Below are 12,962 nucleotides of genomic sequence, written 5' to 3' on the forward strand. Positions count from 1 at the left end.
TGGCTACAGCTGTAATTTGAATTATGATACCAATCATCTGTCTGCCTCACAGGTTTTAGAGTCACAGCTGTCGATGCTGCAGGACAGCAGCAAAGGTCACTTGTTTCTCTAATCATTTTACTTTGTGCAGGCATCTTTGCTTTCACTCTTTATGCATTTTTGAGGTCAGAATAGAGCTTTGTTCGCAAAACCATAATGCTCCACGTAATGCAGATCAAGAACAATACAGTTGTCATTCGGCTATTTGAGACACATTTGTCTCGTAGTATTTTTCATTTGCTGCCTGTGAAACACAAATCCATAACAGTGCACTTAATTCACATTGGCAGCGTGCCAGGAAAAGTTAGGATATGCACTTGGAAAAAAAAGGAACAGTTTCCCTCGATAACAATGGCACACTTTATTGCTCTTTAGCTCACAATGGTTTTCTGTGCAGCTTGTGGTATTGCTGCTGTATCCTGTTATGGGGAACAATCCAATTCCTCTAACATAGTTACAGATCAGCCCGAGAATAACAATCAGCGAATACATCATTCAATGCAGCTAGCAGCCACCTCTGGCTATTCTGTTTATTCATACAACCCCAAAAAAGAGTGTGTGGCTATATCATAAAAAAGTCAGTTAAGTCAACGAGCCAACATATTACACTGCATTACAGACATTCAGCTTTAAGGGTAGTTTTATATCTGATCTGCTGCTGCTGTGGCATGAATATTTCATTCCAGTATTCAGCAGCATTGCAGTGGCATATTTCATATTTCTATGCAAACCCTCGCTCAGAGTAACATGCGTTTGCCTTGATGAATAAGTGATCTCTCTCCCAAACTCTCTCTCTCTCATATTGTTCGACTGTCAACAACTGACACACGCCAAAGATGTAGTGAACAAACAAACAAATGGATAAGTGAGTGCACGCCACTGATTGTCGGTGTGTAGCATGTGTGCATGTGTCCATATATGTGTGTGTGTGTGTGTGTGTGTGTGTGTGTGTGTGTGTGTGTGTGTGTCTCTGGTGCCCTGCCAGAGTCTGAGCCCGTTCTGCTGAGTGGGCAGATTCTCTGGCGGAGTGTCCCATCGGAGTGACAAGTGCATTTAGAAACAGCCTGATGGAGTCATTAACGGCAGCGCTGCTCATTAGCAACACACGCACGCACAAACACATTTACACACACACACACACACACACACACACACACACACACACACACACACACACAACCCCTCAGTAACAATAACATCATCGTCAGGTTATTACACTGACAACAGATAAATCTATAAAATCTGGACGATACAGCACGTTTAGAGAAAGCCATGATATGGAACATGATATCATTTAAGAAGCAGGCTGACACATCTGATTATGGATGCAAGCTATCACACATAAACACACACACAAGCACAATCAAACTATATTGATTACTGGAATAACAACAAAGCATCCATTATTGATCTCCTTGTCCTTTTTGCGTATGAGATTCAAGCAAAGTCGAGTAATCAAGGGCATTACAGCATTCCTGGAAGATCCAGAGCAGAAAACAGAAGCGTCATCAATAAATCACCCGTTTCTAAAGAAAAAAAGGCTCGTGTTTTTAAGCCTACAGCAGTTTCACTTCCACATAGGCTTTAGGCATAAAACAATTATTAAAAATGAATTTATAGAGGATCAGAAAGCTAACATTCTGGCTTAAATCACCAGGACACACACTTATAACCTGATGAGGCATACTGTAATTGTGATGGCATTCATAGCATGTTTGCTAAGCTACATTATACCATTATAATCAGCATTAGGCATTACATCACAGCCATGTGAGAGAGAGGCAAATAAGTGGGAAACGGCTTCAAAGGGAACATTATGTTCTTTCTGATTATTAGGCTCAAATGCCAGAGTTTCCTATTTGCATCGGATGACTCATCCACAGAGACATCCAGAATTATGTTGGGCCTGATTCATGGGTAGTGCTGTAGTGAGACCCCGAGAGCCCGATGCAAGAATCAAACAATCACTGACACTTAATGACATCGTGTACATGACGAATACGCCAGGCACACAAACAGCAATGATCTTTAAAGCTCCTGAGATACACAGCCAATTACGATCTGAACTGAGGGATAAGAAGGTGTCAGAGGTGCTGGGGACTACAGTTTGATGTGACTCAATTATTTAAAGATATTACCAGCTGAATTATGTGATTTTTTTTTTTTTGCAATGCTGCCTTTGTTGTTGTCACACTTGGAAAACAGAGCTGTTCTGCTGTAGGATAGTAATGCGCTGGCAAACATACTGCCATTACCTCTAGCCTGCCTCTATTAGTGTGATTCTCAGCTCATTATATCGGGAGGAATTCCAACTACATACTGATGAATTACTCCAGTCAAGACAACACTTGTTAAACCAACCAAAGGACAATAAACATAAGCTGATTTATGGCGGAGACGGGACACAAATACATAAACATTCAACACAGCAGCTCAGAGAAATTGGAAACACTGCAGTAACCTTTTGGAATAAAGAAATGCTTTCAAAATAACCTAGAAAAAAAGACTGAAATTGAGGTTTCTGCTGGCGCTCACCTAGCTGTGCCCTCTCCCTCTGGACATCCTTGAAGTTGAGCCCACTGGTCAAGGTGCTCTCTCGGTAGCGGTGGAGGGCCTCTCGCCTCCCGTTGGTCCCCAGCTCCCGGAGCACAGAGGGCTTGAGAGGCTCGGCCTTCAGACAGTGGGCCCATCCTGAGAAGTCTGGTACAGTCCACTTCACCAGGTCCTCCAGTCGCACAATCACCTTCTCAGAAACTGCAATTACCTCGTGCTGAAAGGAAGCAGGGCAGAATCCCAATCACAATCAGAAGCACATAAAGGGAGTTACATAAATGCAACATTGGCAAGGTCATGGATCACTTACTTGTGCCACAATTGTATGGCTCTGTTTGAAAGTGTTTTGTTGAACAGACACAAAAACAGCACATCTGTAGGTACTGAAATTGAAAACTATTTTGCTCTGTAAACAACTGCACAAACAATACGATGCCAATAAGGTACAGCCTACCCTTTTTATAAAACATGACCTATTTGACGTCATTTTCACATTATCCCTACTGTACTGATGCCAACATGTCATTCTGATCAAAAACTTTTACAGTTAAACATAAACTTAAAAAGTGTGCAACACAATATCAGTTCCTCAATACAACTGATTCATAACTTCACCCCTTTAACAGAAATACAATGAATTTTTACATTACTCCTAACCCTTTGTTTCAGTTAGTAATTTGTTTTTGGCTTTATACATAATTTGTACTGTTTTAAGAATCTAAATAAAGAAATCAAATCAAATACCTCAAATTTGTACTTAACCCTAGTACCTGAGTAAATGTACTTTAAGTAATGTAGGCAGTACAAGGTGATCATGATAAAAAACAAACAGTATTAAAATAGGGACAAAGATCAGAATCAGAATCAGAGCTTGTAGAGGAAACAGGACAAACAACAGGACGTCCTTATTTATCAACTAAATTGGTATGTGCGTCAAGTAGCATTACGGCTGTGGATGCACATTAATGTAAGTAAATTACGGCACCATGAATATGGATGATGTGGATGATTGCTGAATTGAATTTATGCCAGCAGTTAAATCAATGTCAATGAGGACGTAGATGTTTTGGACTTTCTGATTAGCATTTAGGAAGTCAGGCTCCTGATATTCACCACGAACGTTGAGATGTTATGCTTTTTAAAGAGTGTGTGGAGGAGTAAAAGAAAATGTAATGTGTGTAATGAATGAACACACGATAAAACTAATGTGACACTGTCAGGAAGCTATAAATGTAAAACTATAGCAGTGATGTGCATGGCTAACATGGAGGTAGGCTGAATACAGCTGTGGTGGTTTTGTGTACATACATACTACTCTCTCTCTCTCTCTCTCTCTCTCTCTCTCTCCAGTATGTGCTTCCAAAGGTTGATTCAACCTCCTTTTAATAACTCTCATACTCAAAGAAGTCCAATGTAGAGGGGAGGAAGCAGAGATGCTTAAATGTGTTTCCATTTGAAGGGCTAATGGCTGAAGTGTTTGTTACCAACAGAGTGGAGTGGTGTGCTGGAAGATGGCTATTACAGAAACAGGGAAATCTGGGGGACAGATGTGTCCAGGCAGAAACGCAGACACTCTGAGCAGGTCTCTGATGTTTACCTTGGTTATCGCCAATTTACCAGGCATCTGTCTGCCTGTACACATTTCCCCTCAAAGAGCCTGTATATTACTGGCTTTAAAATAACATTTATTCTATATTGACATGTTTAAGCACTCTGTGTATGAATGAGTGTAGAGAGGATGGACGCTATAAAAGCTACACCTATGTGATCTAATAAAATCCCTAAGAACAACTAACTGCAGTAAATCCTTCCTTTGTGAAGCTTAAAATGTCACGTTTTTTAAAGCTGCATTTCTTGTGTTTTGATGGATTATTTCAAAGTGTTCCTGTTATTTTGTCGCCATATTCTAAAAACAAACGCATGACTTTTCAGCGCTTCAGATTCTCTCTGGGCGCTCTGTCTATACAATTACCCATATTCAGTTCTCACATCATCTGCAACTACAGGCAAATCAAATCCCAACCAGTTGGAGACAGTATTTCCTTATAAAGGAAAAGCCTGCGAGGGATAGCTTGATATAGCTGTGCCTCCCTCACTAAGTAGAAACATCAAACATGGGTTTTCGGTCTTCTTATAATGAGCTGTCTTCAGCTGTCAAGTGGTGGCGGGTGGTTGTAACCGGCTTTCCATGCAATGAAAAACTGACTGCTTTTGCTGCCTTCAGAAAAGCAGGCCATTTGAATAATGTAAAGCAACAGTAAATAGCATCCAGCCTGCAGCCAAAAACCACATTGTTCTGTATCTCCACAGAATTAGCTACTGTACTTTGATGCGATCAACTGACAGCACAGAGAGAAACAAAACCGTGGAATTTTGCAGTTGAGTCCATTCGAAACAAAAATAATGCACTGAATGTCCTGCTGCTGATGTATGAGTCAAACTGCAATACTTCATGTAATTCAATAGCACACCCGAGCATACACACAGCAACAGCAAGCCTTAAAAACACACAGCCATTCCCTCTATATCAATCAGCTGAAAGACATGGTGCCTTGTGTGAGTGTCAACAGATCCTGTTTGGGGACTTGTTCGGCTTGAGAGCAAAACACAACAGGTGAGAGCAATTCAGCAGCTGTCAACACAGTCAAGAATATAATCAGTCTATGAACGGAGTTGAAAACAGGCCACATCCATTTCTTTTCTTTTTTCTTTTTTTTTTTTACTTTACTAGCCAACTTTACCCCTCCTGAAGTCTGTGGGCTGCTGAGTGATGCAGCACATACAGTCAGGAAGCTGAATGCTGTCTTGTGGCTTGCACAAGTCATGATATTTGATTGAGAAATGTTTAGGCAGACACTGTAAAATTAAGAAATGAGCTGTGTTTTCCATGAAAGGGGTTTCTGAGAAGCAGCCAGCCCCGTCAGTTAATGAGAAACGATCACAACAACAGCATTGCGCCCGCCTGGTTTCCCACTATGAAATAAAAAACAGAAGGATTTCTACCAATAATGAGAAAAAGACAAAACTAGGGCTGCAACCGATGATTGTTTTCATTCTTGTATAATCTGTTGATTCAATTCATCTTTTAGTCTATAGAGTCAGAAAACAGTGAAAAATACCTAAACAGATGACTTCAGATGACTTCTTTCTGTATTTCTTTCTTGTATTTTACAAACCAATCAATTAATCTAGAAACTAATTGGCAGATTGATTAATTGTAGCCCTACATGTTTGATAAATTGTTGACTTAAACGATTCATCTTGCACCAAAATTGTCGATTCATTTTCTGTCAAATCAATGAATCGACTAATTGTTTCAGCACCAGACCAGAAGCATTCAGGGGTCTCCTACTCACTACTTGGATGTTCGGTTTCAAAAGATGTGCTTTAGGAACATGCTCTCCTGGAAATGCCGCCCATCAACACTGTCCTGTCATTCCGAGTTAGGCAGCTGATAGTTTAGCAAAGCGGCAGACACAGCCAGCAGGCCACTTGATAATATAGGTCAGAGGACTGCAAGCCCACAGCCAAGAGGTGACACTCCACATCAGCAACACACCAAACAGCCTGGTGTCATTTCAGTGACACTTCCTACACAGATGCATTAAGAGCATTTATACACTCTGAATCCTACACTGAATGTCTTAATGTACAACCATAATTTCACCTCCAGTACGTCAATAAACGCACACACTCTCTAACTGTTCATTTTATGATTGAGTTAAAATGCAAGATAACACATTAACAGCTGAATGTTACATTCTGTCTCCGGTCTTCTATCAATAATTCATGTTATTACTGCAGCAGCATTATATCTCCAAAAACATTACCGAGTGAATTTATTGCTATGACTGCACATAATGGACTGAAAGTGGGGGAAAAAAAAAAAACAGACTTCTGCTGTGAAACTGTAGATAACTATGTGATGGCAACCCATGACTCCAGCAATCTCATTGAAATTAAACTTGCTAAAATCCATATCATTCAATTTATATGGATGCGGCGGTGTACTGGTGGCTAAACAGCACATAAGGGACATTCCCGATTCTATATTCGGTGATCCAATTAGAAACAATGCACCCTGAAATATTCCATATCACTCTGAACAATTCCCTGCGAGACATCCACGCCACTGTGTGCCAACAGCGAGAGAGACATTCCTGACTGTCAGCGTTCTGCGGCAGAGCGTCTCATCGCTCGGACAGGACTTTCAGCTCGGGAGTCGAGGGGTGCACACTCCCCGTGGGTGGGTGTCTTTCTATACTGTGGGTACACACAGTAACACACACACATACACACAGTGCTCCTGTCATGCCGGGAAGGTTTCAGCCTGCTGCCTCAGAGAGGTCAGCACTGGAATTCCTAAGGCCAAAGGAGATTAGTAATTGAGTAATGGACATGGTGACATGGACAATGAGGAGACAGAGAGGGAGAGAGAGGAGGAGAAGGAAAAGAGGAAGAAAGAGAGAGAGAGAACGAGGGTATGAAACACAATATGAGTTCATTATCTACCTCCCCTCCCCATGACTGACCTTGGCTTCAGTGTCCCAAAACAAACTTATCTGGGAATTAAAAAGGAGCTCTGGGGAGTGAGCCAGGGACAATTGAATTAGAATATGTTTTTTGAGTCTGCCTCAAGACTAGGAAGAGTTCAAGGTACAACACTTAAAAAGGTGAGAATTATTGTACATAATGTTCTGCCTCTTAATGCATGCAGTTTATTCATATGCATAAAGTTGCTGTAATATCTGCGGGGTGCTGAACTCATCTTTTATTCACCGATTCCATTAAGAGATTGCTCTTACTTGAGCTGGGGTGATATATGAAGTTAGCATTCTTTCTCAGTTATAATGACACAGAAGAAATAGCGAGATAACAGGAGTTTTCAAAGCCTTTCTGAAAGTGGGTGAGGCATCCATCATGTAAGGTGACACCACAAAAAAGCTGCGTCAGCTGTCTCGAATCACTGCGTCTTTGTACTCTTTGTATTTTAGCAAATGCACACAGAGAGGAAAAAAGAAAAAAGACTAAATGTATGATGATTCCACATGCTCTATCTAAGAAACCGCCGTTAAGAATGAAATATATCGGCTGGACTATTAAACAAGAGCTTCTCATCTGTGGCTGCATTCTCCTCAAAGGTTATAATAACGATCCACTGGAGCTGGGGGCACTGGAGTCATGCATCAAGGCAAATGTTTGCCTGTTCAAGTGGTTAGTCAATGACAAAGTGGAAAAAACTGACTAAAGAGCTCCAAAAGCCTCTTGTGTGTTGACAAACTGGGCGCTGCTGTAATGTGTCATTACTTAGGCGGCAAAGACACAAAAACAGTTTGGTGAAAAGAATCAGAAGATTGTGAAGGACGAGAATGACAACTCCTAAACCAATGGGAAATGTTAGTGGGGTTTTTATAGCCTTTGAAGTCCAGGGTATTCCATTTTAAAGGTTTTAAATTACACTATCCTAAAAAGCTGGTAATAATTTACATGCTATTTCAGCAATGGTGAGGAATTCACTGGAGGGCAGTGTTCAGAGTTAATGACTTGTTCTGCGGCAGGAGGAGGCACACATGCGCGCACGCCACACATGCACACTAAAAGCCCCCCCCCCCTCCTCCTCCTCCCCACCCCACCTCTAAATTCCTGCCATTGTTGTGTGAATGGGGAGATTTGGTATAATGCACAGACTGGCCAAGACAAGGCAGCCGTATGGATGTTCTGAAAAGATCACTGTAAAAATGTGCCATATCACATTTACACTCGAGTCATTCAGCAGAATGACCTTATCCATCAAAATGCTGGTCGCATATCTAAGCCACTTACTCTTAATTCAACTAGCATCCCAGATGCCTGAATTACCCATTCAGGGTTTTTCCCTTAGGAAAAATCAAAGAAGCAGCAAATGAATACAATCTAATTTCCCTACAAGCTGGCTTTCCAAGCATTGAAACACATGCATGGACTACTGCCATGTACTGAAGAAATGGCTCTGGATGCATGCCAAAGTGTTTTCCACAGCAATCAATACTGGCCTACTGCTGCAGTCCCCAGCCTGTCAGTGTGTGTGTGTGTGTGTGTGTGTGTGTGTGTGTGTGTGCCAAAGCCTTGTCAGCTAGAGGGACAGAATAGAGGAGAAGAGAGGTCAGATGAAATCAGAGGTGATGATAATAGCACATTAATATAACATGATCCAGAAATATTCTCCGCGGTTGTGAATTCCCATTAAGAGCGCCTTGCTGTATTTGCACTAAAGTGGGATCTATAGTGTAAGATAAGCATAAGCAATTAACCGCCTGAAGCAGAGTATACAATAAGTGGGTGTTGTGTGGGGTGAGCTGTTATCTACACATGCCGTACAACAGCTCTCTCCTGAAATGGGGAGTCCAAAAACAGAAAGTATTACAGGCAGCGAGCGGTACCAGCAGGAGAGGCAGGCCATTTGGAGTGAGAAGAAATAATGTGTCACTCAATGAGTTTTAAAACACATGTGACTGTTTAGTCGGTGGCAGTTTGCAGGCAGACAAATAGAGCAGAGGCCCCAATAGAGGGTTTGTCATAATGGGTGAGCAACTCGACACAAAGCCTGTTTAAAGAGCAAGCAGAGCTCAACTGGTGGGGGTAAACACTGCTTGTCAAGCGGAGATACAATGAAAGATAGAGCTTCCTCCACATATGGACTTAATAATTAACTCACAATAAACAGATTAATACATTTTCTCTGGGATCTGTTTATCAACTATTCTGCAAACATAGGCGCCGAGAGTCGGGGTTTGTTCAATGAATCATTATTTCTATTTCCAGCCAAAGCTGCCTGGATTTAAAGGCTGGCTGCGTTTAAAAAGGAATTGACCTCCAACCCTGTGACAGAAGAAAAACAAGCACAGTAGGTCATGGGTTGGTTCCTCTTGTCACTGCACAGCAAAGCAAAAACATGCCAAACACAGTGCAGGAGAGGCTGAGAGCAAACAAATACCTGAGAAAAAACCAGGAAATTACATCATACCTCAGCGCTGAGAACACAAGTGAATCAGTAATCCAATTCCAGTGAGTTAGTTCAATATAAGGCTGTCCTGGTGTCTTGGAAAAAGCTGTGCCTTTTGGTATTTGGAGGATATTGGCTTCAGGCTTAAGATAATAGCTATCTACAAGATATGAGGTGTGATCTCATAGAGAAAGACAGCAACAAAGCACTGGCTGTTTACATGTCAAATGTCAAACACTGTGTCTTGTTTAATGGTGTGTGGGAAATATGAAAGAGTCAATCTAACATGATCTAAGAATAAAAGTCTCACGAGCCTCAGTGACGCCAAGTTGTGGCTTTACCTCACGATGTTGCCGGTGCTCTTTTAGCACTAAAACCTGAGTGAAAATAGCACACTTCCTGAAAGCTGCAAGTTATCAAGTTCATAGCTGTATGAGTCACTGAGCTAATTGTAACTCCTGATTTTTAGCCAATCAATTACAGATTTACAGTTCAGTGCAACTCCACGGCCATTAACGTCTTTATACGCGACCAGAGTCCTGAAGAAAAATGACTAATGTGAGGTTTATAAACTCCACCCCCCAGTGTGGCTAAAATAAAATGAGCTCTTCTCTAATGTTTACATTTTAAAAACAAATGCTCACACTTGCATCACTCAGGTGCAGAATTTAACAGCCAATGAGCTCTAACATCACAGCTTAATGTGAGGCTGGTTTACCCTTGCTGTTTGTTTTTTGGATTATGGGTTGCATCTGTAAGCGCTCCTAGCTGACTCATGCAGTGCAGATTAGTGTTATGGGGCAAAGTCAGCGAGAATCTGAATGGGCTCAGTGAAGGTCATAAACTGACTTGAAGTTGTCAGGGCAATTTCCACTGCGTAATATACAGTAAGTAGTCCGATTTGCTGAGAGCAAGAGCTTTGACAAGCCCTTTAATTGAGGTCAGCCTGCAGGCACCTACAATGCACTTAAACATATCATCTGCAATTTTATATTATTTCATAGTCTGGTTTCTTCTGGAATCAAGACTGCAATTTCAAAGCAAGTGTGCCGGTCTCTGCTGCTTGCAGGATCGTGTGTTGTGATGCAAGTTGCTGCATAATTCATGCAGGGGCATTTCTTTAATTCCTCTTGTGATTTAAAACACAAACGGTATCATTCTGTGTTTCACTTTAAGTCCCAAATTCGTTGAGATTTGATTTGCATAGGCAGTGCAGCCCTCCTGGTAGTTAATATAATATTTTCCAGATCTACCCAATGAACTGGAATGTAAGCACTTTGCAATGCAAATAAGTCTTTGGGAAAGGGGCGGAGCTGATGTGTCGTTGCGCAAGTGTGGCCTCAGAATCGACGATGCATGCACTCAAAGTAATTACTAAATAATTGCAGCGTGTTAAAGGCTAAAGCGAGAGGGCTCCAGGAGATGATACCCGTTCATAGAAGAATTCTGCCCCAAAGATGATAGCTTGTCTAAGCGGCAGGCCATAAATAGCCACCTTTCTCATGAAAGGGAAATGTGATAGCCACTCTATTACTCAAGAGGAAAGAATGTAAGTAAACCATCAGCGGAAGAGTCGAGTACAAACACGGCTTTGTCCTTCCCTATAAACAATATAACAGCAGCGGAGAATCATTTCCATCCAGCCGCAAGTGATCAAAAGCAGAGAGTAGTAATTAAAGTGCTGTTGTCGCTGGCGGAGGAATATCAGAGAGAAAACAACACATCATTTGTTTTACAGCCGGTGAGAAACACTCAATATCTGAGTAACGCCGTTCAGTGCAGCGATGTAACCGGATCACAAGCGCCACATATGGCCACAGTCAATCATAACTATTGCTTTTCTGAGCCAACAGCGGCGTAATGTAACACAGAGGCGTTTCTTTTTTTTCTTTTTTTTTTAAAGCGCTGCCTCAAATGTGAGCTGACAATATCACATTGTTGAAGAGGGAAACGTCCACATGGAAAATTATGCAAAGCTTGGAGAGTAGTTAAAACGTGTCAGCGCTGGTTTCGCTCCGCCACGCTTTATGACTCGCTCTGCCTCTTTCAACATCAGGCGGCATTACAAAATATCTAATAACTATCGTACCGAACGATCTGAGCCTAGTTGACCCCATGCATTCATTACCGTTTCGCAATTTCCGCCCATATGCCAGTATTTGACACGCTTTACCAAGAAATGAAATGACAGAGCCTCGGCGCAGGATTGTTGCGGATTTTCCCCTTTATAACACAATTAACCCCATAGAGCGCAGCGGCAGCCTTATTGGGCGCAGCTGGACAAGTGCACATTCAGCAGTTGACACCACAATAGGCAAATAGAGTAAAACTAGAGAACAAATTCCGCTGTAGCTCAATCCTTTTACTGCTCGGATACATCAACGTCAGTATCAATACATGCTCTATGAATGCCTGCCACCGGAGACTACACGTCCGCTGCCAACTCTTAATGCAGTAAAGATGCTGCTTAATAAAATGCTCGCGGACAAGGGAGAACACAGCGAATAAACACGAGAGAAAAAACCAACAGCGATTTATAATTATTCATCAGGCGATTAATATTCCTACCTCTCCGTGGGTGACTGTCCGTCCCTGGGGAGTATCCTCGGGTAGAAAATAAAGTTTGGAGCTTGATAAAAGTTGCTTGCTTGTTCTTTCTTCCCAGAGCAGCTGAAGCTCCGCTATGCAAATAGGATCCTCCGGTTTACATCTGACGAAGAAAAAGTCTCCGAGAGACAAAATCCTCGGTTTGCCGTCCCGGTGAAATTTAAAGGCTTTATAGAATATATATGGTCCATGTAAACCGCAAGACGAGCCCACCCACTGTAGAGGGAAAAAATCACAAACGGAAGAATTAATGAATGGCTTATCAACTCATTTGGTAAACAAATCGAAGCTAAGTGGACACAAACATTTAAAACACCCCTGCGTGATTACGCACGGTTGGCAAACATCACATTAGGATATCTCAGTTTTCTGCACACAATTAGTATCATGTAACTATTTTTAGATGTTCAACATATGACACAGATGTGGTCACACTAAATGCAATGTGACAAAGTTTTGTGGATTAGGCACGTGAGTACAGTTTACAGTAGGTGGCGATTAGAGCAATGCGAAAATAAAATAAATCGACGGCTGATAACAAACGTTACCTTCAGTGAGTTCGGCTCCATCTCGACGTTATGAATTGATTAAACTCAACACGCTCTCCAAACTTGCTGGCTTGAATGGATTGCCGAAGGTCCTGCAAGAGACATACATCTGTAGAGTTTAAAACATCGTGTATTAGTCGATAAAGAGTCGTGGAAAATATGTTTTGCCGTAAATGCACTGCAGGAAATATTGTGTAAGTCTGCGTATTTATTTATTCAAGTAAATATGTGAT

At 41.7% G+C, this 12,962-nt stretch overlaps 1 protein-coding gene across 1 annotated transcript in view; it reads right to left on the reverse strand.

Moving 5' to 3' along the window:
- The window catches only part of arid5b (AT-rich interaction domain 5B), a 70,222-nt gene extending 57,472 nt beyond the window's left edge, over positions 1-12,750 (reverse strand). Inside the window, exons 1-3 of the mRNA XM_070916205.1 lie at positions 12,730-12,750; positions 12,143-12,397; positions 2,575-2,809 (exon numbers count right to left, since the gene is read on the reverse strand). Of these exons, the coding sequence (XP_070772306.1) occupies positions 2,575-2,809; positions 12,143-12,397; positions 12,730-12,750 (511 nt within the window). The remainder of the gene's footprint in view (positions 1-2,574; positions 2,810-12,142; positions 12,398-12,729) is intronic.
- Between the last annotated feature and the right edge of the window lie 212 nt (positions 12,751-12,962).

Source organism: Enoplosus armatus, chromosome 12 (assembly GCF_043641665.1).
Source record: "Enoplosus armatus isolate fEnoArm2 chromosome 12, fEnoArm2.hap1, whole genome shotgun sequence".
Lineage (NCBI taxonomy): Eukaryota > Metazoa > Chordata > Actinopteri > Centrarchiformes > Enoplosidae > Enoplosus > Enoplosus armatus.